The following is a 27,963-nucleotide window of genomic DNA, read 5'->3' as shown; positions in this document are numbered from 1 at the left end:
TGTATACACTACAAAGTTAAGTTGCTATTATATAAGGCAACATCAAGCCTCTGATTTAAGCAAGTCGGTCTTGTGTGTCCCCACTATGCTCATTGTGCCGGCGGAGTGCATCCTCACTAGCAGGGCTTGCATCGATGCACGGAGCTCTGCACTGTGGGTAGATATCCCACAGTGCATGTTGCCAAGTGGAATTATGGGTTGGGCTTGCAATGCCTTATGGGACCAAAATATTTGCGTGTGTGTTTATGGGAACATGGCATTAGCCTCCCATGATGCACTTACCTCCCTCCCTGAAATTAATGGCGAAGAAACCAAGCCTTTTTCACTCCTTTTTTGCTAAGCTTAGGTTACCTGCGCAGACGCCATAGCACGGTAAGCATGGAACCCCCGTTCAGCTGTATACTGTTGTTGTGAGCATTACAAACACCTAATCCTGCAGTATTTACTCAGCTGAAACAGGAGCCACCACACGGAAGAATGTGATACCATGCAAACAGCCCTGCTGGAAGCCATGGAGTGGAGCAATTCGCAGTTGCTGGCGACAGTCAGACATCACCTTGACATGGTGAAGCGCCGCTTCTGAGCCCGGGAAACAAGCACTGACTGGTACGACCGCATCGTTATGCAGCTATGGGATGACAAGCAGTGGCTGCAGAACTTGTGAATGTGTAAGGCCACTTTCATGGAACTGTGTGAAGAGCTTTCCCCAGCCCTGAAGCACAGCAATACTAAAATGAGAGCTGCTCTGACAGTGGAGAAGCGAGTGGCGATAGCTCTGTGGAAGCTTGTAACGCCAGACTGCTACCGGTCAGTGGGGAATCAATTTGGAGTGGGTAAATCTACTGTGGGATCTGTTGTGATCCAAATTTGCAGGGTCATTAACAGACTTCTGTTAAGGATAGTGACTCTGGGCAATGTGCAGGAGGACATAGTGAATGGTTTTGCCGCGACGGGGTTCCCTAACTGCGGTGGGGCTATAGACGGAACGCATATCCCTATTTTGGCACCAGACCACCTTGCCAAAGAATACATAAACTGAAAGAGGTACTTCTCGATGGTGTTGCAAGCACTGGTGGATCACAGGGGCCGTTTCACCGACAGCAACATGGGACGGTCGGGAAAAGTGCATGACGTGCATCTCTGTAGGAACTCCAGTCTGTTCAGAAAGCTGCAAGCAGGGTGGAGAATTGAGGCAGATCGCCTGGCAGCCAATTTTGAGCAGCCAGACACAGGGCAATAAGAAGAGCACATTGAAGGGCTCTGCGTCTCCGTGAAGCTTTGAAAGCCAGTTTCAGCAACAACCCACAGTAATGTGACACTTATCTGTGTTGTTCCTTACCAAGCTGTCCCCTTCATTGCATTTTCTCCCCTGTAAACTCCACCCTCCACCCCCACTGACCACAGTGTGCTGAATGAATAAAGAGCCTTTTCTCCTCAATCCGTTAAGTTTTATTATGCTCACAAACACACAGAGACAGCAAAGAAATGATAACCTGGGGCAAAAGGGCTGATAACACTGGCGGGGGAGGGGGGGGTTGGGGGGCGGGAGGGAGGAACAAGGACAGCTTGCTTACAATTGCACTGCAATAACAATCAAAGGTGTGGGACTGGGTGCTTTCTGGTCCTTGTACCATCCCCTGGAGTTGAGTGCAAGGGATACCGGACTCCCCCCCCCCCCCAAATCATAGGTGCAGGATGTAAGTGTGCGGGGGGTGCTGCAGCACCCCCAAGTTTTATGTGGGTCCATTGGCCCCTTGCCCGGGGCTCCACTTCTCGGTTCAGGTCCCGGGGGCCAGCCCCACACCCTGCTCCCCAGCCGCTGGCCCCGTGCCCGGCCCTATCCCCTGCTCCCAGGCCTCTGCTCCCAGGGCCCTGCACCTGGCCCCATACGTGGGATCCCAGCTGCTGGCCTCTACCCGGGGCTCTGCTCCTAGCCCCACCCCCACCCCCAGCTGTAGCCACAGCCTTGGCCATCTTACCCCTCTCTGGGTCCCCCCATCCCGGAGACACAGCCCTGCTCCAAGTCTCAGCTCTGGGGGGAGGCAGACAGGGGTAATGAGGCTGGCTTTCAGCACCCCCACTACTAAAAATGTTTCAGCGCCACTGCCCCCCATCCTAGGATGTTTGGGAGAGGAGGATGTGGGACTTGGCGACAATGGCAGCAGGTTCAGCATAGGCTGCAGAGGGACTCTAGCATCCAGCTGCCTTTCCTGAATCTCAACCAGACGCCTCAACATGTCTGATTGCTCCTTCATAATCTGCAGCATCTCTTCCTGCATGGCATGCTCTTGTTACCTGCACGTTCTCCTGTTCTCCCTGTCCTTATGCAAGTTGTTGGACAGTGTAATCCCCCATGCGCTGAGCTCCATCTTGTCACTCTCAGAGGCACACTTTAACTCATTGAACATGTCCTCCCAAGTCTTCTTTTTCTGCCTTCTAATCTGGGAAAGTCTCTGTCCCAGTGTGGAGGATGTGCCAACGGAGAAGTTTTCAGCTGCAAAGAATACAAAGCACAACGGTAGCATTGACAGTGCATACATTGTTTCTGGTGCAAAGTTAATTCTTTTTATAAAAAAACCACCTCTCAATGCACTTCCCTGCAAGCCACAACGTAATCCCAACCGCTGGCTATTGCAAGAGTCAGTTTGCTGCTCCACCCATGGTGAGTAAGGCCACAAGGTATGGGCGAGAGGTCTTGTGCTGTAGCTTCTGTGAAGACATCCTTGGGATCACTGGTTGCAACTTCAGAAAAAAACCCTTTCCCATAGCAACCTGGATGGTGCTTGAGGACAGGCACCAGTGCAAAGCCCCCCAAATAGTTTTTTTTTTTTTTTACAAAAGTGGCACAGGGTTGGTGAAAGGGAGACAAACAGGAAGCCCCCCCTACTTTTTTAAAATGTTGGCTGCAATACAAGGTGACCTCTTCCAACCACAACCATGGCATGCTTGGGAAAGTGTGATTGTGTGACCCAGATTTCACCAAACAGGGGCGGATTATTTGTTGAATTGCTTGCGGTTTAAGGGCTAACATTTAAAACTTCCCCCATTTCCCCTAGATGACCCCATGTGATATCATCACTCTCCTGAGGGTAACAGAGGCAGCAAGGGAGCAGATGCTGCAAGTGTCTGGGTACAAACCTGATCCTTATGCTGCACTGCTGTGAGCCTCAATCATGCCAGAAGAGTTAATACTGAAGTGGCGTGGGAAAGTGTCTTATCGTGATGGACGAAAAAAGGCAGCCCTTCCCAGAAACCTTCTGCAAAGGACTGCAGAGTACCTCCAGGAGCGGCGCGCTTCCTAGAAATCTCCATGGAGGATTCCAGGGCCATCCCCGTGCACATAAACAGTCTTTTTTGGAGAGCACCCTCTGCATAGCCACCCACTATACCTACTTTTTTGTTCAGATTAAACATTAAAAATAATAGCATGTAACCCCTACAGTTTGATTGGAAATGTGTACTCACCAGAGGTGCTGCCCCCGGCATCACGCTCCGCCATCAACTGGTTCTGAGAGGGGATGGGCTCCAGGGTTAAAAGCAGTTCTTGGCTGTCAGGGAGAATGGATCCTCCTCTTGCCTGCCTCGCATTCTCCTCCCCCTCCACTTCAACAATGTCCTCCTCCTTGTTGCTCAAGGTTGCCCAGGGCTCCTGGGAGGTATCCATGGAGCATTTTGGGTTAGTGGTGGGGTCACCGCTGAGAATCGCATGCAGCATCTCATAAAAGCGGCATGTCTCTGGGGCAGAACCAGAATGACTGTTCGCCTCCCTTGTCTTCTGGTACTCTTACCAAAGCTCCTTGGTGTAGCCCTTCTCCCCCATGCTCTGTGCGATTCTGGCATAGATGTCAGTGTTTCTTCTGCTGGATCAGAGCTCTGCCTGCACAGACTCTTCTCCCCATTCAGCAATAAGATCCAGTACCTCCTGTGTACTCCATGCTGGAGCAGGTTTGTGGCCTTGTCTCCCTACTGATGATCTCTCCACGCTTGTGTACTCCATGCTGACGAGCTCTCCACGCTGATCAAACAGGAAGTGAAAATTCAAACATTCCTGGGGCTTTAACAGTAGAGCGGCTGTTTCTTATGTACCTGGCTGACTTGCAGTGGAGTTGAAAGTGCTATCCAGAGTGATCACAGCAGAACACGGTGGGACATCTACTGAAAGCCAATTCATTCGAATTACACAACGGAGCGTCTACACTATCCCATGTTGACCTGTGGATGTCAAATCAAGCGCTATGCCTCTCACGGAGGTGGAGTACAGAAGGTCGACTTTACAGGTCACTTAGGTTGGCGGAAGGGACTTGGTAGTGTAGACACATACATTATAAAATCGATCTAATGCCGCTTATGTCGACCTAACTGTGTAGTGTAAACCAGGCCTAATTAACTATTCTGGTAACCTTTTCTTTGAAAAGCTCTGTTGAAATTTGGCTGTGACGTTGCTTTTGTGTCAAGGATGTGCAGTGCCTTTTGCCATCCTTGTGAAAATCTGCCCAAACTGTAAGCCTTTAAACAAATCAGTTTGCACATGTTCAACAGAGGCGTTTTAGAACATCACAACTATGCTTCCTGAAGATTTCATCTGCACAGGGCATGCTGCACCCTGATGCTGAGCTTTGGGCTACTGCAGGTTATGCCAGGTCTGGGCACCTGAACTAAGTGCAAGGAGACTGTTTCCCATGTGTTCTCAGTGAACCGACCGCTGGCACCCAGGCAGCTGTCTGGTTCAAATGCAGAGATAACAAGAGCCAAACTGGCGGGAGGACAGGAGGAGTAAACTGAGACAAGGCGCCTTGGGGGAGTAGGGTGACTATCCGTCCCGTTTTTAAAGGGACAATCCTGCTTTTGGGGACTTTTTCTTATATAGGCACCTATTACCCCCCACCCTTCATCTCGTTTTTTCACAGTTGCTATCTGGTAACCCTATGGGGGAGGAGACTAGGGCGGGAGAGTTTTGCAGGTGACAGGAAAGGGAAGTTAGAACTGGTAACTAGGAGAAACTGGGACTGTCTTGGCAAGGACATTAGAACTTGCTGGAGGATACTAGGACTGGAAGTCAGGGAAGGAATAGGGGGGTGGAATTAGATGCCAGTGAGTCAGGGGAGACTGAGATTAGATGAGGAGCTGCAGGAAAATGGATTGGTTGGGCAAGGAGACTGGGAACCAAGGGGGTAGGGGGAAAAAGATGGGAGGAGAGTAGACGTATCAGATTAGGAGTCAGGAAGGGGGAAACTGGGTTTGGAATGGATTTGATTATTCAAATAGAACAGCAAATTATATACAAAATGTTTTTGTGGTCCAGCATCACATTTTTATCAGTAGACCCGAAAGACATACCTTGTGGAAGGTACTCTTGGCCATTCTCTCATCTTCACATCCTCTTAGGTTAAGGGATTACCTTTTTAAAACACAGACCACCAGAATTGACAAAGTCTTTATGATCATAGTTGCTCATCCCTGTACTTACCATAGCTTTCCAAAGTAGGAATTTTCAAAAGATCCACAAGCTAACAATTATCTTCCTAATTGATGGCTTTTGGGGACTAGAATATGGCTTTCTATGGCACTGCAAATGTCTGTTTCTCCTCCATTTCTCCTATCAAATGGGACAAAAGTTCTCTTTCAGCGTATAAAGTACACTTTGTGCTTAGTTGAATGTGCATGAGCCTTTCTCCTGTTGTCGCTTTTCAGTATTGCTGGGAAACAGTAATGACTCTATAAACATTATTAAAATATGAGATTGAGTGCTATTTGTTAAAATGACTTTCTCTGAATTATATGGATCCTCCATTTGAGACGCCTGACCAAATTCAGCTCTGGGAATTTCATCATCTCTTCTTTTTTCTAAAGCCCAAGATTTTAAAATTTTCATCTCACAAATGTTCTTGAATGATGACATAACACAGGACTCAGTAACAGAAAAGAGAGGGGTAGGAGATGTGCTCATCTTTCCACTGCTTAATTCTATGTTTGTTTTCACTTGTCACCTATCTTTTCTTCTTTTTAAAATATGCGTTTAAAAATATATATAAAAATAGTGTTGTAGTGCAAATGACAAATACACACATAAAGCTCCCCACAATGACTTTGTACACTGCAGTGTGGCTCTTCCATACACACTAAGGATTTTATCCTATATGCCTCAGTAATGCAAAAAGGTTGGAAACCACTAGTCTGTAATAAAGAACCTACATTTAATAAGTCACCCATTCATTCTTTCTCTGTCACTTTCGTTCATTGTAATTGTGCCTGAATTACCAGTTCTATGCTTATTGTCATGATGGATTTTCCACAAATAAAGAGTGGATTAGGGTACTAATTCTTTGTGTTTACTTAGTAATCCTCAACCTTTTTCTCCAAATACCTTGCTTAACTGCTTGATAAACAACAGACAAGGCTGAGTCTAGGCTTGCTAGGATATTTTTATCATGAGTCACTGAATGAATGGAATTCTGAATAATGGAAGCTTTATGCTGCTCCCACTGAAGTCAGTAGGAAAAAACGTCAATGATTTCAATGGGAGCAAGATCAGGTGCTCTTTCCATTAAACTAATTTTAATGATGATCCAGGAACTAAACTGTGTAGGGTATAAAATGATAATATCTCCTAACAAATATTATACCAGATGAAGTTTTGTGTCAGCCCGCCAATTGTTATAGTACTCTTATTTTACGGAGAAAAAGTTAAATAACTAAATTAAACAGAAGCAGCTGATCAGAAACTAAAACCTGAAATATAGAACAACAGCTAACATTACCCTACTTAGAATGGAGTTTTTCTATAACGGTTAGCCATCTTTAAATGGACTGATTTAGGACTGATCTAGGGACAGATATTACTTGTGGGCAGGGCCGGCTCCAGGCACCAGCTTCTCAAGCAGGTGCTTGGGGCGGCCGCTCTGGAGAGGGGCGGCACGTCCAGGTATTCGGCGCAATTCGGCGGATGGTCCCTCACTCCGCCTGGGAGCGAAGGACCTCCTGCCGAATTGACACCGCAGATCGCGATCACGGCTTTTTTTTGGGGGGGGGGCTGCTTGGGGTGGCCAAAACCCTGGAGCCGGCCCTGCTTGTGGGAGCCAGAAGGTGTCTTCCCATGCAACCTTCATTGACCCTCCTTGGATATGCATTATGATACAGTCTTTAATTACATGAACACAAATTATTTTTTCCACAGGACCCCCACCTTATTTAGTGCAAAGGATGGAGCTGTTCTGGGCATAAATCAAGATTGTGTAGTAAAGAAGACTCTTAGCAGTAAGATCCCTTGCTTCATTTGTTGCAGAAGTTAGAAGGTGTATAGTAAATGAGGCAGGGGATGGTCTCTTGGTTAAGGAGGTTAAATGATTCTACCCTTGCCTCTGCCAGAGTCCCTGTGTGATGCTAAACAAATTACTTAAAACAAACTTTTCACAGGTGGTCACTAATTTTTGTTCCTTATTTTCTGGGATCCTGACTTGAGACCCTGGGATCTGATTTGCAGCAGTGCTGAGTGCTCTCAGCTGCAACTGAAGTCAATGAGAGCTGTGCTACAAACATACAAAGTGCTACATAATGCTCCTCCTCCTCTAGTATACAGACATCAGAGTTCAATGTCCAGGTTCCATAACCAAAGGTAAGCCTCTGTATCAAGGACTGCTAGGCATTGCAAATCACCCTCCACCATATGAATTGCTATTAGCAGCACAGCTCCACAGCCACAACGTGGGGAGGAAACCAGGCCAAGTTGGTGCACAGTGTTGCTGGACAAGCCAGAGAATAATCAGGGGTCGGCAACCTTTCAGAAGTGGTGTGCCGAGTCTTCATTTATTCACTCTAATTTAAGTTTTCGTGTGCCAGTAATACATTTTAATGTTTGTAGAAAGTCTCTTTCTATAAGTCTATAATATAGAACTAAACTATTGTTGTATGTAAAGTAAATAAGGTTTTTAAAATGTTTAAGAAGCTTCATTTAAAATTAAATTAAAATGCAGAGCCCCCCCAGACTGGTGGCCAGGACCCGGGCAGTGTGAGTGCCACTGAAAATCAGCTCGCGTGCCGCCTTTGGCACGCAGTGCCATAGGTTGCCTACCCCTGGAGTAGCTTATTGAGTCTTGACCAGGACCTATGATCATGTGACAAGGAGGCAGGTGCAGTGATGGACTCCTGAATTTCCTTAGGCCTTAGCTACACTTCAGAATTCACAGCGCTGCCACGGCAGCGCTATGAAGCGCGAGTGTAGTCGCGCCACCAGTGCTGCGAGAGCTCTCTTGCAGTACAGCAAGTACTCCACCTCTCCGAGGGGAATAGCTTGCAGCGCTGCAAGTGAGCGTGCAGCGCTGCAGGTGCTGATTACACTGGCGCTTTACAGCGCTGCACTCACTGCGCTGGGGGGGGCGTTTTCACCCCCCCGAGCGCAGCAAGTTGCAGCACTGTACAGTGCCAGTGTAGCCAAGGCCTTCGTGTGTTTGACTCTTTTATTACTGATGTTCCACTCTGTCAGAATAAAGTTGAAGGACTCTTTAACAGTTTCAACGTTGTGCTAATAGGGCTGGCAGGCTTTTTCACTTTTAAGTTACTAGATCCCCTCTGGAGTAAGAGTCACCAGGCTGCAGCAGCCAGCTGCAGAAGCCTGCAGGAAGGGTCAGAACAGAGATAGGAAGAGCCGGAAGGGTGGACACTGAGACCTAGTGGTGCCCCAAATTTTCAGGTGCCCTATGCAGACGCGTATGCTACGTATGCCTAAGGATGGCCCTGAATGACAGTAACCATCCTTCTACATGGACTGAGTAGCAAGACAATTCTTTAGATGGAAAATTGCTGCTGTCTTGGTTACATTGAGAATTAGTCTCCATTGGTGGAAGTAAGTGGTCAAAATATCCATATCTTGGTTGAGATTCCCCTCAGTATTGTGGAAATTATTTCCAATGTCCATAATACACAGCACGAGCACAAACATACAGTAGATTTGCTTATTAGCAACCCCTCAGTTGACAGCCAAAGTTGTCATTAAACAGCAGCTGACAACAAGCAAAAGACAGGTTTGCAGGGCTGCGGCCAGGGAAATAAGCACGTATGCAGCATTGCAAACCTGCCTGTGGCTGATGCTCGACACATCCAGCACTTCATTCCTGGGTTGCAGTCCTGCAAACCTGCTATCTGTAATAAATCTGATGTTAATGTTATTGCTAATGATTGTAACTAACTTGTTGCTGATACCAAAAACTGTAAAAATGTACAATGTGCATGGTCTTTTGGAAAAGCCCTTGAACATGTTAAGAGTGGAACATAATAGAAATCCTTATGATTATGCTGTTTGGTTCAACAAGAACACACTTTGTGTTAAAAAGCCTAATAATGTTAAGGTTTCACAGCTAATGCATAGTCACATTTCTAAAACTTTCCACAGCAGAAAAACCACTACGAGCTTGAACTGCTGTGCAAAAGGGGAAATGGTACACCTCCCAGCCTTCATGGCTGAATGCCACAGTAAGTGCTCTCTGAAGAAGAGAGCTATTAATGGCTATATTAAGTTAACACATAGACCGAATCACTGAAGTGTTTCACAAAGTATTAACTAAGTTTTTAACTTCGGCCAAAGCATGCATCAATAATTTGGCCTTACAAAGAATTCAATGTAAACACAGCTTATAACAATGCTGGAAGGTCCTTAAGGTATATCCAGGAGCTCTAATTTTGCCCTTCCACACCAGCCTCAGGTTGGGGGTGTGACGCATGGCTAGAAAGGGTTAAACATCATGCAAAATAAATAACCCTCATAAGACATGTAGGGAGATAATGTTTGTGGTTTTGTGTATTTACATATGTACGAGTAGGGTCGAGGATGTAATCAACAGTCCCTGTCTATGCTGTATTCTGATAATTCAGAGGTCAAAAGAACATCCTAGCATTTAAATGAACTGTAAACACGGGATATCTCGGTATTCATCTCTTTTTGAAATGTACTGTGAATGGTGGAGGAACAAGTAAATGGCCTTATGTTAATTCTATAGCTAAGTAATGGTGATGGACCTCCTTCAAAGTCATGCTAATTACCTTTTGAACTCCAATTTGTCAAAAGACATGAAATTGTACAAAAGATCCTTGGGTCCCGATTCTGTCATCTCAGATCTGCTTAGGCTTCATCAGAGGAAGTTTGAGTCACAAGACTGAGGTCCCAGTTATGCTGGTACACCCTGAATATGATATCTGGACACTGAACTATAACCTATGAACTATTTCTAAAAGAACTCTTTGCAACTACAAAGCTCACCATCTCTGCTATGGATCTGAATTTTAAGAACTGAACTCATGTCTGTATGTATATTGATCTTTTAACCATACTCTCTATTTATTTAATAAGAATTGGCTATAGCATGTATTTTGGTAAGCTCTGAAACATTCAACAGCCTGGGCAGTAATGTGTCTGATCCTTTAGGATTGGTAGAACCTTTTCCTTTATATGATGAAACAAGATTTTCAGAAATCACCATATTTAACTTAGGTACCTGGATGTAGGCCTGAGACTGGATCACTTTAAGGGAACTATTGTTGTTTGGACTTCTGAATAACCAGTAAGGTAATAAAGAAGTGGTTTTATACTGGCTTGGTAAATCTAAGTATTAGAATATCCACCAGCTTTTTGGGGATTGTCTGCTCCATTTTTTGCAGTTCACCCTAATTGAGTGACCGCAGATGGCTCCCTACTTAGTCCCCAGTCACAGATGGGTAGGACTCTCTTGTAGATGGTGCCCCCCGTGCGGCATGACCTCACTCACATTATGTATATGAGGTCATGCTAGTGGGGGTGTAAAGTTCTATGGTTATTTGCTGTCATTTTGAAAAATTTTCTGTCATCACCATTTTGAATCTGTATATGTTGTTGTTTGGGAACCATATTGGAGTTCCTTCTTGTTAAACGTTTTGGTGCTCTTTTCAATTGTGTTGGGAAAAGACTGAGCACGTGACCTGGCTAATCTGCCTAGATACCGCTGGGTATATAAACCCCGCGTGCCAGTCACTGAGTGCTGTCCGCCCGAGGTAGCTCTTGTCAGCTGTGTTTGCGCGGTCTTCGAGAGACAAGTCCAGCATCACCAGCGCTTACGTGAGCGCCAACTTACCTGAAAGATCATTCCAGCTGATCCGAGTTCCTCCTGTTTTCATTCATCACACAGCTGAAGGTCCGGATCCTCCTCCTCAGCAGCTGTGGCAGACTGGACGGATGCGGCTGCCTTCTTTGTTCCGATTGTCATATCATCTGTAAAGTATTAATCTTGTTGTTAGTCCATAGCCTGTACTGGGGATTAGTGGGGCCTGGACTTCAAGCCCACTGTTTCTCAAACCACCGAATTATTATTGTTGCTTTATCCTTGTTTATCTACCAGTGTTATGTTAATAAACCCTCTTTTGGAGGGGTAGGCAAACTACGGCCCGCGGGGTGGATCCGGCCCCTCAGGGCTTTGGATCTGGCCCGCAGGACTGCCCCCCATGGCGCCACGGGCCCCACGCCATCTCCATAAGCGGCCGGCACCACGGCTCCGGGCGGTGCTCTTGCCTCCAGGCACCACCCCCCGCAGCTCCCATTGGCCGGGAACAGAGAATCGCAGCCAATGGGAGCTTGAGGGGAGGTACCTGGAGGCACAGCAAGAGCAGCACACACGGAGCCCTCTGCCCCCTCTCCCCCAGGGGCCGCAGCGCTTCCTGGAGCGGCGTGGGCCCAGGGACAGGGCAGGCAGGGAGCCTGCCCTGGCCCCGATGCGCACCACTGCCAGCCCGGAGCCCGAAGCCCTCCTGCACTCCGCCCCCCAACTTCCTGCTCTAAGCCCCCTCGTACACCCTGCACCCCTCCTACACCCCTCCTGCCCTGAGCCCCCTGCTGCACCCTGCACATCCCAACCCCCTGCTCTGAGCCCCCCATACACCTCGCAACCCTCCTCGGCCCCAATCTCTTGCCCTGAGCCCCTTCCTGCACACCGCATCCCCTCCCACACCCTACAGTTCCTCCCGCACCTCAAACCCCTGCCCTCCATACAATTTCCCCACCCAGATGTGGCCCTTGGCCCAAAAAGTTTGCCCACCCCTGCTCTATTGGCTCACCTTTAATTCTAGTAAAGTGTCATTGTTGCTGCATCCATAGGTGATAGACCCTAACTCAGGGAACCAGAACACTACCTTTAGCAGGGGTCTTTTATATCCCTCCGATTTCCCCTTTTCCCATAACAGGGGGGTAAGGTTGTGCTGGTGGGGGCAGGCCCACGCTGTACCCAAAAGTACATAGATGTCTGATATTCCGAGAATGTATGAGTGGCCACCCTACTGGATGCAGGAAGGTTTGCAGGGCTGAGGCCAAGTCAAAAAGCACTAGTGCTGCAGGGTACCTCTCCCTGAGCTCTCTGGGCTGTGTCCTTCCCTGGCACTGGGCTCCCAAGTTTGGCAGGTCCCACTGCTTCCTTGCTTGCCAGCAGCCCAGAAAACCTGCCTGTGGCCATGGCATTCCACAGGAAGCAGGGGTGCTGGGATATGCCAAACCTGGGCTCCTGGTGCCAGGGCAGGATACACCCCGCCAGATTCTTTAATGATTAATAAGTATATTATTATATACTTGCCAAACTTGGGAGCCCGGTCCCAGCACCCCATCTCCCTGTGGAAAGCCCTGGCCACAGGCAGGTTTTCTGGGCTGCTGGCAAGCAAGGAAGCAGTGGGACCTGCCGGTGAACACTGTAGCCAGATTCTTTAATGATTAATAAGTATATTGGTTACCATTTGAGAGGTATGGTGCAGTCCCACAGCACCTCCACCCCATGTGGAAAGCCCTGGCACCTGAACAGCAGCTCCTCTTCCCATTGCTGCCCTGCCACAGCCAACCCTGGGCCCATGGCTCAGCATGTCCTGGTGCTTTCATCCCTGGCTGCAGCCCTAGAAACCTCTCCATGGATCAGGCTTTCCACAAAAAAAAGTCAATAGCCAACATGCCTTTTGCCAACATAGGTGCCAACTCCATGGGTGCTCCAGCCCTGGAGCACCCACAGGGAAAAATTGGTGGGTGCTCTGCACCTACCGGCATCTCCCTGACCCACCCAAGCTCACCTCCGCCCTGCCTCCTCCCCTGAGCGCGCCACATCCTGCTTCTTCCCCCTCCCTTCCAGCGCTTGCACTGTGAAACAGCTGTTTCGCGCGGCAAGCCTGGGAGGGAGGGGGAACGCAGCGCACTTGGGGGAGGAGGCGGGGCTGGGACGGGGATTTGGGGAGAGGTCCAATAGGGGCAGGGAAGGGTGGAGTTAGGGCAGGGAATTTGGGGTAGGGGTGGAGTTGGGGTGGGGGCGGAGCTGGGAGCGCAAGCACCCACCGGTGCAGAAAAAAGTTGGCGCCGGTGGTTGCCAATATCTGGACCAATTAACGTTATAGTTAATTGGATGGTATCATTTCCAGGAAGAATGTTTCCATTAACAGAAAGTTATTATTAACAGGGTTGCTTCTCAGCTTGCATTTCAGGAAGGTTATATGTGTATATACTGAGCCAAAACTGACCATTATGGAAGGCCATGGGGAGCGTGTGCACTGCCTCTATGTGCCCCCCTTCCAGCCCCCATTAGTAGCAAAAAGTGATGCTAAAGTAGACTAAACACAAAATTGGATCTCAAGATCTTGTTTATAATGCTAAGTACCCTGAAAAATAATGTCCTAGGTGTCTTATATTGGGCATCCAAAATTAGTGGGTACTTTTGACCTTAATCTCTTTGTGCATCAGTTCCCTCTCTGTAACATGGGGACCCCCCATCTCAGAGGATTTTGGAAAATAAATGAATTAATATTTGTGAAGCACTCAGATACTATAGCGAAAAGCACCAGAGAAAAGCTCATGAAGAAATTACAATTCTGTCTTCAAAGCAGGGTTTGAATAGTTTGCAATAAATAAGATCTAAGACCACACATTTAATAGTGAAGATAAAACAAAATATTGAATAGCTGCTCATTAAGTGAACACTGACCATTCTGTCCACTTAATGAGGCAGGGGACCGGTTGACAAAATAGTTGATCTTATAATTAAAGACTGTATCATAATGCATACACACAAAGGGGCTAAATTAAGGTTGTATAAGCAACCTTCATTCTGGGATTTCCTAAATTTTGTGTGCTTGAGTTTGCAACCTTAATAATGTTCTTTTAACATACATTTGTGTAATATTATATAGTCCTTTGAGTTTATATCTAGGCACTATGTTTTATGTCACTGTTGCCCTCCATTATATTTATCCTTGAATTAGTACTTACAGGAGTGAAATACTTACAACAAGTAGTTGATGGTGCCTATTAGATTAGAGGCTAGCCAATCGGGGAAAATATCTATTTGTTACTGAATTAATTAATCATTGATATAGTGCCATAAATACATACAGTGCTTAACAATCATAGATAAAGACACATTTCTCAACCCTAAAGCATAACTAAGACACACAAAAAAAACCCAAGCACAAGACAAACACAAAGTAACACTTTATGAGTGGAAGCAGGAGCACCTTATGGCTCAAGTGGCTCAGTGAATATGACCACAGAGGGGTCACAGAGACCCTTTCCTCACTAGTATTACTGTCCCCGGGATTAGTTGGCTTTCTGTGGAACCAGGTGACTACATTCAAATGACTGCACTATGTATTTTATTCCAGTGTCCAAATATACAATTACTCAAATAAATCACTGTTTACTTGAGTGTGATCTCACACATTCAAATGCTATTTGAATATACACTCAAACTAATTTTTTCTTATAAAAAGCCATGGTAATTAATGTAATTTTTTTAATTAATGTCTACTGTGGTTGGGATTTTCTGATTTTTGTGTATGTAAAATCTCAAATGCAATGCTATACTATATTGTGTATTATGCATTTAATCTAGCACCATACTAAAGCAGCGCACCAAATCAAAGCAGCATTGCCTAATGGACCTAGGGTAGGTCTACACTTTGCTTACCGCCAGACCCGGAGGTAAGCAATCGATCTTCTGGGATCGATTTATCGCGTCTTGTCTAGATGAGATAAATCGATCCCGGAAGTGCTCGCCATCGACGCCGGTACTCCAGCTCGACAAGAGGAGTACACGGCATTGACGGGGGAGCCTGCCTGCCACGTCTGGACCCACGGTAAGTTTGAACTAAGGTACTTCGAATTCAGCTACATTAATAACGTAATAGCTGAATTTGCGTACCTTAGTTCGAAATGGGGGGTTAGTGTGGACCCGGCCTAAGCATGGGACTGGGATGTATGAACTGCTAATACGCTCTTGAACAAGTCAACAAGGCCAAAATTTTCAAGAGTGGTCACTGATTTTGTTGAGTGTGATGTTTTCCAGGGGTGTGAGGCACCTGTCAGTCTTATCTGAGCCTGCTGTGGATCAGCTCCATGAAACCACCAGCTTCTGGAAACACAAGCAATATCTTCTAGGTCTCCGCAGACTCTGCTCTCTTTGTACAAGTTAGCAATAGGCACACATCAACCCTAGGTCCACCGAGCATCCCTCTGGAATACCCAGGCCTTTGAACCTTCACAGAACAATCAAATTTGCTACTCCCAAAGGAATACTACACACACCAGTTTGTAAGATTCAACTCAGGATCCCCACTTTACTTAACATACAATGTTTATATAGTGAAAACAAGAATAAGTTTATTAAAAAATGAGAATACTGGAAACAAATGGTTACATATGAAATAAAATTATAACATGCTTTCTAGAGAGCCTAAACTTACTCGCAAGGCATTCCCCATCTACAATCAGATAGCTCACCCCGAGTCATTTCCCCAGTGTTTTCAATCAGTTTGGCTGACATCCTTTCTCCTAAGATCAAGCCTGCTGGCAACCTGTACTCACAAATTGAAGGAATAACGGGGTTTATCTGCACCCCAGATATAGTTTATGGCCTGGTCTACACTACGAGTTTAGGTTGAATTTAGCAGTGTTAAATCGAATTAAGTCTGGACACGTCCACATGACGAAGCCCTTTTTTTCTACTTAAAGGGCCCTTTAAACCGAATTCTTTACTCCACCTCCGACGAGGGGATTAGCGCTGAAATCGGCCTTTGCGGGTCGGATTTGGGGTAGTGTGGATGGAATTCGACGTTATTGGGCTCCGGGAGCTATCCCACAGTGCTTCATTGTGACTGCTCTGGACAGCACTCTCAACTCAGATGCACTGACCAGGTAGACAGGAAAAGCCCCACGAACTTTTGAATTTCATTTCCTGTTTGCCCAGTGTGGAGAGCACAGGTGACCACGCAGAGCTCATCAGCATAGGTAACCATGATAAAGTCCCAGGATCGCAAAAGAGCTCCAGCATGGACCAAACGGGAGGTACCGGGATCTGCTCGCCATATGGGGAGATGAATCAGTGCTAGCTGAACTCTGTTGCAGTAAACGAAATGCCAAAACATTAGAAAAAGTCTCAAAGGGCATGAAGGACAGAGGCCATAACAGACGCACAGAAGTGCCGCGTGAAAATTAAGGAGCTAAGGCAAGCCTACCACAAAGCCAGAGAGGCAAACGGAAGGCCAGGGGCAGAGCCGCAGACATGCCGCTTCTACGCGGAGCTGCATGCCATGCTAGGGGGTGCAGCCACCACTACCCCAACCCTGTGCTTTGACTCCATCAATGGAGAATCACGCAACATGGAAGTGGGTTTGGGGGACAAGGAAGGATGATGATGAAGACAATGAAGATAGTTCACAGCAAGAAAGCGGAGAAACCGGTTTCCCCAACAGCCAGGATATGTTTATCACCCTGGACCTGGAACCAGTAACCCCTGAACTCACCCAAGGCGTGCTCCCAGAACCTGAGGGCACACAAGGGACCTCTGGTGAGTGTACCTTTGTAAATATTACACATGGTTTAAAAGCAAGCGTGTTTAACGATTAATTTGCCCTGGCAATCATGGCCAGTACAGCTACTGGAAAAGTCTGTTAACGTGTATGGGGATGGAGCGGAAATCCTCCAGGGACATCTCCAGAAAGCTCTCCTTCATGTACTCCCAAAGCCTTTGCAAAAGCTTTCTGGGGAGAGCTGCCTTATCCCGTCCACCATGGTAGGACACTTTACCATGCCAGGCCAGTAGCAGGTAGTCTGGAATCATTGCATAACAAAGCATGGCAGCGTATGGTCCCGGTGTTTCCTGGCATGCAGACAACATCCATTCCTTATCTCTCTTTGTTATCCTCAGGAGAATGATATCATTCACGGTCACCTGGTTGAAATGGGGTGATTTTATTAAGGGGACATTCAGAGGTGCCCGTTCCTGCTCAGCTGAACAGAAATATTCCCCGCTGTTAGCCATGCGGTGGGGGGGAGGGGTGAAGTGATCATTCCAGAGAATTGGGTGTGGGGGGAGAGGGGTTAGTTGGGTTTGTGTGTGTTATGAAGGTTAAAAAAGCCAAAAGACTGTGGCTTACCATGGCTGTCTGCAAGCCGAATTCTGTTGCCTGGCACTGCGTGAATGATCTCTCACACCAAACCGTCAGGCCCTCAATATAAGAGGAAAAATGTGACCTTGTAACAAAAGCACATGTGCTGTGTAATGTGAACAGCAAAATTTAACGTATAAGAGTGTACCCATTGTTCTCTAAAATGTGTCTTTTTAACCACCTCTCCCTTTTCCTCCACCAGCTGCAAATGTTTCTCCTTCACAGAGGCTAGCGAAGATTAGAAGGAGAAAACGGCAGACTCGGGATGATATGTTCTCAGAGCTCCAGATGTCCTCCCACGCTGACAAAGCACAGCAGAATGCGTGGAGGCAGACAATGTCAGAGTGCAAAAAAGCACAATATGAATGAGAGGAGAGGTGGTGGGCGCAATCGCGGGCTGAAGAGAGCAAGTGGCGGGCTGAAGAGGATAGGTGGCGTCAGATTACTGACAGAAGGCAAGAGTCGATGCTCCGGCTGCTGGAGCATCAAACTGATATGCTCCAGCGTATGGTTGAGCTGCAGGAAATGCAGCAGGAGCAGAGACTGCTGCTACAGCCCCTGTGTAACCAACAGCCCTCCTCCCCAAGTTCTGCAGCCTCCTCACCCAGACACCCAAGAACGCAGTGGGGGGGCCTCCGGCCACCCAGTCACTCCACCCCCGAGGATTGCCCAAGCATCAGAAGGCTGGCCTTCAATAAGTGTTAAAGTTTTAAAGTGCAGTGTGTCCTTGTCCTTCCCTCCTCCCCCACCTCACCCGGCGCTTCCCTCCTCTCCCACCTCTCCCGGGCTACCTTGGCAGTTATCCCTCTAGTTGTGTGATGAATTAATAAAGAATGCATGAATGTGAAGTAACAATGACTTTATTGCCGCTGCAAGTGGTGCTCGAAGGGGGGAGGGGAGGGTGGTTAGCTTACAGGGAAGTAGAGGGAACCGGGGGGAGGGAGAGCTTTCATCAATGAGAAACAAACAGAAGTTTCACACCGTAGCCTGGACAGTCGCAAAACTGGTTTTCAAAGCTTCTCTGATGCGCACCGCACCCTGCTGTACTCTTCTAACTGCCCTGGTGTCTTGCTGCGTGTAATCAGTGGCCAGGCGATTTGCCTCAACCTCCCACCCCGCCATAAATGTCTCCCCCTTACTCTCACAGATATTGTGGAGTGCACAGCAAGCAGCAATAACAATGGGGATATTGGTTTCGCTGAGGTCTATCCGAGTCAGTAAACTGCGCCAGCGCGCTTTTAAGTGTCCAAATGCACATTCTACCACCATTCTGCACTTGCTCAGCCTATAGTTGAACAGGTCCTGACTACTGTTCATGTTGCCTGTGTACGGCTTCATGAGCCATGGCATTAAGGGGTAGGCTGGGTTCCCAAGGATAACTATAGGCATTTCAACATCCCCAACGGTTATTTTCTGATCCGGGAAGAAAGTCCCTTCCTCCAGCTTTTGAAACAGACCAGAGTTCCTGAAGATGCGAGCATCGTGTACCTTTCCCGGCCATCCCACGTTGATGTTAGTGAAACGTCCCTTGTGATCCACCAGGGTTTGCAGCAGCATTGAAAAGTACCCTTGTCGGTTTATGTACTCGCTGGCTTGGTGCTCTGGTGACAAGATAGGGATATGAGTTCCGTCTATCGCCCCACCACAGTTAGAGAATCCCATTGCAGCAAAGCCATCCACTATGACCCAGAGTCACTACCCGTGATATCAGCAGCTCTTTGATTGCGTTGGCTACTTGGATCAGAGCAGCCCCCACAGTATATTTGCCCACTCTAAATTGATTCCCGACTGACCGGTAGCTGTTTGGCGTTGCAAGCTTCCACAGGGCTATCGCCACTCGCTTCTCAACTGTGAGGGCTCCTCTCATCCTGGTATTCTGGCGCTTCAGGGCAGGGGAAAGCAAGTCACAAAGTTCCATGAAAGTGCCCTTACGCATGCAAAAGTTTCGCAGCCACTGGGAATCATCCCACACCTACAACATGATGTGGTCCCACCAGTCTGTGCTTGTTTCCCAGGCCCAGAATCGGCATTCCACAGCATGAACCTGCCCCATTAACACCATGATTTGCACACTGCTGGGGCCCGTACTTTGTGAGAGGTCTATGTCCATGTCAATTTCTTCATCAATCTCGTCGCCACGCTGCAGTCGCCTCTTTGCCTGGTTTTGCCTTGGCAGGTTCTGTCTCTGTATATACTCCAGAATAATCTGCGTGCTCATAATTGCCGCGGTGATCTGAGCGGGCTCCATGATCCCAGTGCTATAGCGTCTGGGCTCAAAAAAGCCACGAAACTATTGTCTGACGGAGGGGTGACTGACAACATGGCTTACAGGGAATTAAAATCAACAAAGGTAGCTGTGCATCAGGGAGAAACACAAAACAACTGTCACACAGAATGGCCCCCCCAATGATTGAACTCAAAACCTTAGGTTTAGCAGGCCATTGATTTCACGGAGGGAGGGGGAAGCAAATGAACATAGAACAAATCTGGTCCATTTATCTTTTACATCTTAGGCTGGCAGCAGATGGTGCAGCATGACTGACAGCCATCGGCATCTTCTGGGTGCTTGGCAGAAGATGCTGCATTACGACTGCTAGCCGTCATCCTCAAGACGGTGCAATAGGACTGCCGGCAGGACTGAGTGTCCAGGAGACAAAACATGTCTGCCCAGGCGCCTCTGACCAAACTCACTGAGGAGTACGACAACGATGGATACCAGTCGTGATACACCATCTACTGCCAAAAGGCAAGGAGCTGCTGCTGTATAGCAATGCAGTCCCACATCTGCCAGCACCCAGATAGCCGATGACGGCTACCAGTCATACTGCACCGTCTACTGCCAAAAGGCAATTAGCTGCTGCTGTGTAGCAACGCAGTACCACGTTTGCTGGCACCCAGATGACATATGGTGATGGTGAGCTGAGCTGAGCGGGCTCCATGCTTGCCGTGATATGTCGTCTACACAGATAACCCAGGAAAAAAGGCGCGAAACGATTGTCTGCCGTTGCTGTCACGGGGGGTGGGGGAGGGGCGACGACATGTACCCAGAATCCCCCGCAACACTGTTTTTGCCTCATCAGGCATTGGGATCTCAACCCAGAATTCCAATGGGCGGCGGAGACTGCAGAAACTGTGGGATAGCTACCCATAGTGCAATGATCCGGAAGTTGATGCTAGCCTCGGTACTGTGGACGCAGTCCGCCGACTTAATGCACTTAGAGCATTTTATGTGTGGACACTCAAAATCAACTATATAAGAACGATTTCTAAACAACCGACTTCTATAAATTTGACCGAATCCCTAAGGTCTTAATCCCTGCTGTTTTTATTTTTTCCTGCAACCGCTGCAATCTATTGATTAGCATTTTGCTCAGATTGTGAATGAGCATCGATTGTGAACCCTACAATACTTAATTTGCACATGACCACCCAGAGTGAGACATGCATCTTTTCACTGTTGCGTGAGGTTATGCAGATCACCTTTTGGTGACTTGCCTTAACGCACAGAACTAGAGCAGTGGTCTCCAAACTTTTTTGATCACGCACCCCTATCAGTAAAAAAATTTTGAGCACGCACCCCCTGCTGCACTGGCTCTACCATTTTTGCCAAAGCAAAAAAAAAAAAAAAAGAAAGCCGCTCGGACTCCCCCCTGAACTGACAAGGCACCAAAAAAAAAAAAAAAGGGCTCCTCCTGCCACGCACCCCCAAGGATCCTCTTGTGCAGCCCACTTTGGAGACCAGTGACCAAGAGAATATAATTTGTATTATATCTTCATAACCTCTCAGGTATTACCCGTACATATATCTCACAATGATTATGATCAGCGGACAGGCTTTCATGGGAGACCTCACATAACATTCTTTGGTGGACTAGTAGATGCCAGACCAAGGGGACCTCTGTAACCCAGGGCCCCCTGCCAGGTGGCACCAAGAGGTCCTGGCGGCTTTTGCCCCACTGAGGCTTCTGTACTGGGATAAGGGTATTACCCTGGTGCTGACTCCCGCCCACTGACTGGGCGTGACTCACCCTGTTATTGGAGCGGCATGTGTTGCCTGGGTGCGCAGCCAGCACCTGTTTACACCACACTGCTTTTCCGGGGTGGGTGGGGGGATTAGTAACTGGCGTTACCCAACACACAGCGGGGCACCTCGTGTAGACGTGATACTTAGCAACGGTGCCAGCCGCGTCGAAACACCAGCTTCTGCTCCGCGTGGCGGCGGCTGGGACTGATGCACCTCCAGCGCCGCAAAAACAAGCCGCCGCCACCCTAGCTCCGGGGACTCGGCGGGGCCCTGCGCACCACGCCAGAGCAGCCCCTCCCCCCGCTCGCTCCTGGGCCCGCAGGTAACCGGCCTGAGCCGCCCCGACCCAGTTCCACGCCGCCAGTGACTCACTCACGTCACGTGCCCCCGCGGCGTTCGAAACCCAACGTCCGCCCTCGAGGGGGCGGAGTCGAGGCACCTGCCTGACGGCAGCTCGACCCCGCCCCCTCGCAGGTATCAGCGAAACTGGCGGCCGGAGGAGCGCGAGCCCATAGCAGCAGGCAGGTCCTTGTCGTGAGGAGTGTCTGTGCCGCAGCCTGTCCCGGCCGGAGATGGGTGCGCGCCGCTGCCTGCAGCTGCTGCTCCTGTGCGCGGCGCTTGTGACCGCGTCCGCCTCAGGTAAGAAGAGAGCGGCCGGGAGACTCGTCCCCGCCAGCGCGGAGCGGGGCCGCGCCGCCATAGGGGTGGGGGAGGTGGCCGGGGCGCAGCGCAGCGACCGGGCTGCTGGTGTCTGGCACCGCCACCCCCGCGCAGGTTGGGAGGAGCCGGAATTCGGCTCGATCGGTCCAGATTCACCCCCCTCCCCGGAGCTGGGCTGACTCAGCCGGGACACGGAGCCGAGACCCCGGGGAGCAGTGGGCGCGGGGATCTGAGGCGCTCCCAGGGACCCTCCCCCCAAATAGGCGCCACCAGGCGTTAGCACCACCCGGGTGCGGATCCTAGCCACGGCTCGCCCCACTGCGGCCACGGGCCACGCCCCTTGCCCGGAGGTCGGCGGCCCCGACAGTCAAACGTACGGCGTGATTCGCTTGAGCGGGCCTGCAGATCAGTTATTGGGGGGAGAGAGGCAGGGAAGATGGCCCTCAGGGGGTGGCTGGGGGGCTATTTCCTCTGTTAGGTGCTTTCCGGGCAGAGAAGGGACGATCTCTCCCCCAGGTTGCTCACAATCTAAAGTCAAGTCCCAGACACTTGAAGATCAATATTAACGCCTTAAATCGCCCTTAGCAGCAAATGGGAAGCCAATGCGGTTTTTGAAACTCGGACATAATGCGCTATGGAAGCGAGCTGCTACATTCTGCCCCAGCTGTAGCTTGAGTGGTCTTTGTGGTCAGGGTGACCAGACAGCAAGTGTGAAAAATCGGGACAGGGGCTGGGGGGTAAGAGGAGCCCATATTTTAAAAAAAGCCCTAACTATCCGGACTGTCCCTATAAAATCGGGACATCTGGTCACCACGCACCAGAGTGCACTGCAGTTATCTAATCTGCAGGTAACGCACTTGGACTCCTGTGGCAATTTAACGTGAGAGAAAGTATTGCAAAACAGAATTGTGTTTTTATTTGGAGGGAAGGAGATGGAAGCCAAGCACTTCTGGTCACTGATGCCACAGCATTTGGGGATCTAGGAGGAGCTATGAATCAACAGCACTGGCAAGGGATGGGCCAGCTCCATTAGTCATGGATAATGCACAATTGTTATCAACTATTTTCTCTAAATGTCCCTTCCCCATTCACACATCATTTCTGAAATGAATGTTAGCCAATTTAAACTTGGTATGGACTCACTGTGCCTTTTGAAAGTTAAATGGTTTATCATAAATTGGATCAGATTCACTTTTAACTTAATTAGATTCTCAGGTACAAATCAATGAAACAGACAAAAAACCCTTGAGGTTGAGTCTCTGACATGACTGACATCAGAAAGTTATGTCTCTTGTAAGCAGAGCCCTTCATTTTGCTACTTTTTATTTTAATAACAACCAGAATTTAACTGTTTTAAAAACAGTTTGTTTCATTATTTTCATTTGCGTGCTTCAATACTTTACACAGCGAAAATCTGGTGTGTCTTTTGGAGGAGGGATAGTCTCAATTTTTATGAAAAGTTAAGATACAAAAGGCATAGTGCAATATGTAGAAAATACAATTAGCATCCTATCCCAGTGTGACAACTACTTTAAGCAAATGCACTGTTTCTCTCTGGATGCTGAATGGCCTCAGAAGTAATGTACAACTACTGAGCTATTCTGAGCCTACTGATGACTATTCCCCTGACCTTTACTATTACTTTTAATTGTCTTTGATAGTTAACATTTGGGTTCTGTGTTTCTGCATAAAATGAATGTTGAATATAAAATGCAGAATATTTGATTATTAACTTGTCTGAGTAAAAAAGTAACAAATTACTAAAGCATTAGCTTTTTTTTATAGAGGATCTTTTTAAATGCTGTATCTCCTCTAATATAAATCTGTACCTCATCCATTCACTATTGAATGTTTACCACATACATGGATAGCACTGATGTATACTGTTAGCACTGATGTATACTAGTGTTGGGTGCACACTTCTGAAATAGATATTCAATGGTTGGATTGGAAAACATGGAGTTTAAAGTAATGTAGAAAACTGACATGAGAAACATGAACACTTTTCTAATTTCTGTTATATGGTAGCAGTTTTTAAAGCTCTGGACATGTACAACATAATAGGAAATTTATAATGCATCCAACTGGTTACTGATTGACAGACTTGACAACTATGCACCTTGCACTGTTGTTTGAAAACTGCTGAACTATGGTACGATTAATTGACTCTTAAATGTACACTGTCAAGTAACTCGGGACTTGTCTAATGGTTTTAAAAAAAAAAGTACTGCTTAAGTATATCTATAGTGTAATCAGAACAACCTCATTTCTGTGAATGCAGTTAGTTATCAGTACCATATGGGAATAAGCAACAAACATATCAGTGTAACTACTTTGGTTAACAAATGACTTTTTGAACCAAAATAGTTGCACCAGTAAAACTTGCTGTAACTAGTGTCAGTTGACATTAATGAGTATGATTCTCTTTACACCCTTAGCTGACATAGCTATGCTAGCAAATGCCTTTGTGTAGATTCAGTTATTCAGTTAGCTTATTTTGTTCAGGGAAATGGCATAAGCTATACCAGCAAAGGAGCTGTAACCAATATAAGTTTTACCAGCAAACTCTTCCCTAGTGTAGACAATGCCTCAGTATAAATGAAGGAAGCATACTGGTAGAGTTACACTGTTGACATGCTGCAGGGCTTTCAGCAATGCAGTTTACTTTCATATGGATGGTTCAGTGGTGTTAGGTAAGCTGCACTTGTGTAAACTGAGATTTGCAATGGTATATTCACATTTGTGTTTCTAACTTAAGTATTTGTATAGTCCCCCTTCATTGTAGTTCTCCTCACAACACTTTTGGGAAGTATTTACAGATTGGGAACTGAAGCATAGAGAGAGGAAGTAACTCACACAAGAAGTTTGTGATGGAGTAGGGAATTGAACTCCGGTTTCCCCTGTCTCAGGCTAGCAGCACCCTTACTGCTTGACCATCTTCAAGCAGTATTACAAATACTAACACTCTTGTTTTCTTTCCTGTCTTGCTCTGAAGACTGAGTGCAATTAGGGGCTTGTCTACATGGGGGAAAACTGTTGATATAGCTATGTTTTTAATTTTCCTCACGTAGACATGCCTCTGTTCACACCTCTGTTCACGTACAATTGGCTCAAGCTTTGTTTACTTTGATTCAGCTACTTACTCAAGTAGGCTTGAAAGGGTTAGGTATTAGTAATATTTACTAATATCTAACCCTCCACCAAAAAAAACCAAGAGAATTTGTGCATGGACATTGAATAATTGAACATTTAAATATGGTGTAATAAAGGAATTACATCGTTGTAGGGTAATAAGCTAAAAGGAGAGGGAGATAAAACTAAGGACAATATGACTGGATTCAAGCATTGTTGCTAACTTTATTTTCTGTTAATGCCCTTCATAGTTTAGAATAGATTGGACTATCTATTTAATGACATTGTACTAATCTGTCTCTTTCTTCCTCTTTAGTGGGAAGTCAGTCCAACCGTACAAAAGGAAGAAGTTTTATTGGCCAAAAGGTTGAAACCAAAAATACCTCTGTAAAATCATATACTGTGGATGACTTTGCTGCAAAAATCCTTACTGGAAAACTGACTACAGTTTTCCTTCCTGTAGTCTACATCACTGTGTTTCTTATTGGTTTACCAAGCAATGCCATGGCTTTATGGGTCTTTTTCTTCAGAACAAAAAAGAAACATCCAGCTGTGATTTATATGGTTAACCTGGCACTAGCAGATCTTCTGTTTGTCTTCTGGTTCCCTCTGAAGATTGCATACCATATAAATGGCAACAACTGGATCTATGGTGAAGGACTTTGCAAAGTACTCGTTGGATTTTTTTATGGAAATATGTACTGCTCCATTCTTTTTATGACATGTCTCAGTGTGCAAAGGTACTGGGTCATAGTGAACCCCATACTACACTCAAGAAAGAAGTCTGAACTGGCACTAAAAGTTTCAATTGCCATATGGATACTGATTTTCTTGAGCACCATTCCATTGTACCTTGTTGATCAAACTGCATATATTTCAAATCTTAATATCACTACTTGTCACGATGTGTTGCCCCAGGGTGTATTGGCCCGTGACATGTTTAATTATTTCCTTTCTCTAGCAATTGGAGTCTTCTTATTCCCAGCTGTTCTCACGGCTGTTGCCTACATCCTAATGATTAAGACTTTGAATGCCTCCATTACAGATGTAAACATTGGAAAGAAACGGAAAAGAGCAATCAAGCTCATTATTGCAGTACTATCCATATATCTTATCTGTTTTATACCTAGTAATATTCTACTTGTAGTGCACTATTCTCTGATCAGGGACTATGGCCAAAGTCACGTGTATGCCCCATATATAACAGCGTTGTGTCTTTCCACTCTGAACAGTGGCATTGATCCATTCATCTATTATTTTGTTTCAAAAGACTTCAGAGACAACCTTAAAAATGCTTTCCTTTGCCGAAGTGTGCGAACTGCGAAGAGGATGCAAGTCTCTCTTTCATCAAGTAGATACCCTAAGAAATCCAACTCTTATTCTTCCAGTTCAAACACAACTAAGACAACTTACTAAATCTTCACTTGTCGTGAAAAATGAACATTTATTAATATAGCAGTGAGCCTATTGTGCATAACGTGAATCTCTTATTTTTATAAGTGCATATGAAGCAAGCATCTGAACTAAACCACACTGAGACTTTAAGTTCAAAACTGGCAACTGTTTACCTCTGTGAATTCCACGTGTGAATATTGAATGGCATGGAAAAAGCAGCACCATCCCGAGTTTCAGATACTGTTTAAAAAAACAGTATTTATTCTCTAAATGGCAGAGAACTTCTGTAATGCTTTAATACCTATGGAATGTTGGATGGTGCCTTTATTTTAATCACTTCTGCATTTAACTCTTGATAATTTAGTGAAGGATGCTTTATTTTTATGACTTGGTTATTGTACTTTATATACTATTTTTGTATACTAGAAACAAACAATTTAAGTATCTTGTTTCTTTAGGGCCCTGTCCCTTTGGACATAACTCCATTAAGATCAATTAAAGTAATGCGGGTAAATAAGAGCACCCTCTTAAACCAGAGGAAGTCAATTTCTTATGCTTAGTAGAATTTATATTGTCTATTGGACTTTCCTGCTATTGCAAATACTGAGGAAGCCTGATAAGATTAAACTAACTGACTAGGTTATATCTCACTGCTAACTGATACCAGTGAGATAGCAATCTTGTTATTTGATAGGAATATATACTGAGGCAAACTGTTTTCTACGATTTTGGCCAATATGTGATCTTAATGGGGCATAATATGCTGTATTTGTAGAATTATGTCATGTAGCTTTTTCACTTTTACATACTACTTCATTTGTATTAAGATATATAATGTAAATTAAGTCACTTTTTATAACTTTCTACGTTTGGAAGTCATCATTTGTGTTCCTGTTTAACACTCATATGTCAGTGATCTGATTTGCATTACCAGATTTTAGGAAAAAACAACAACCTTTTTTAACCTAAGTAAAATATAGAGTTTGTCAATACTGCAGTCGGATGTAAAAATTAAGTAAATTTGCCTAATGCTACAATTCATTAGTGCAAACTTTATTGATGGGAGGCATGTGAATAGGTGAACAGAGTTGTTGTTGTTTTTTTAATTTGGATACTACATAGCATCACCCACCCACCAGCTTTTCAGAGTAAAAGTGATCTTATGTTCAGTTGATGCCTTGGCGTTAGGATTAAATTTAAAATCATTACTTCTCCTTGAGTGCCTGAAAAGATCTATGTAGTACTGCCTGTTTACGGCTCTTAAGTGCTACTTCAATATAATGGTGGACCCAGGATCCCATGCTGCTAACCTCTGTACAAACAGAACA

At 46.4% G+C, this 27,963-nt stretch overlaps 1 protein-coding gene and 1 long non-coding RNA gene across 3 annotated transcripts; one reads left to right on the top strand and one right to left on the bottom strand.

Moving 5' to 3' along the window:
* Nucleotides 1-1,452: 1,452 nt before the first annotated feature.
* Nucleotides 1,453-21,724, bottom strand: LOC101935341 (uncharacterized). 2 transcript variants are annotated; one of them, XR_010588788.1, is made up of 6 exons: nt 21,592-21,724; nt 17,413-17,484; nt 11,097-11,233; nt 5,338-5,398; nt 3,466-4,152; nt 1,453-2,494 (listed from the first exon to the last, which is right to left on the bottom strand). It is a non-coding gene; the product is annotated as an uncharacterized LOC101935341 (long non-coding RNA). The 2 variants fall into 2 exon arrangements; XR_255357.4 differs by lacking the exon at nt 17,413-17,484 and having other exon boundaries at nt 21,453-21,594.
* Nucleotides 21,725-21,946: 222 nt separating this feature from the next.
* On the top strand, nt 21,947-27,499 carry F2RL1 (F2R like trypsin receptor 1). The gene is made up of 2 exons (XM_005288288.4): nt 21,947-22,087; nt 25,557-27,499. The coding sequence occupies exons 1-2, from the start codon at nt 22,021-22,023 to the stop codon at nt 26,654-26,656; spliced, it is 1,167 nt and encodes a 388-aa protein (XP_005288345.1). The 5' UTR covers nt 21,947-22,020; the 3' UTR covers nt 26,657-27,499.
* Nucleotides 27,500-27,963: the final 464 nt, after the last annotated feature.

The sequence above is a fragment of the Chrysemys picta genome, chromosome 6 (assembly GCF_011386835.1).
Source record: "Chrysemys picta bellii isolate R12L10 chromosome 6, ASM1138683v2, whole genome shotgun sequence".
Lineage (NCBI taxonomy): Eukaryota > Metazoa > Chordata > Testudines > Emydidae > Chrysemys > Chrysemys picta.
Note: the sequence above shows the minus strand (reverse complement) of the source record. Positions and strands in the feature narration are given on the sequence as shown.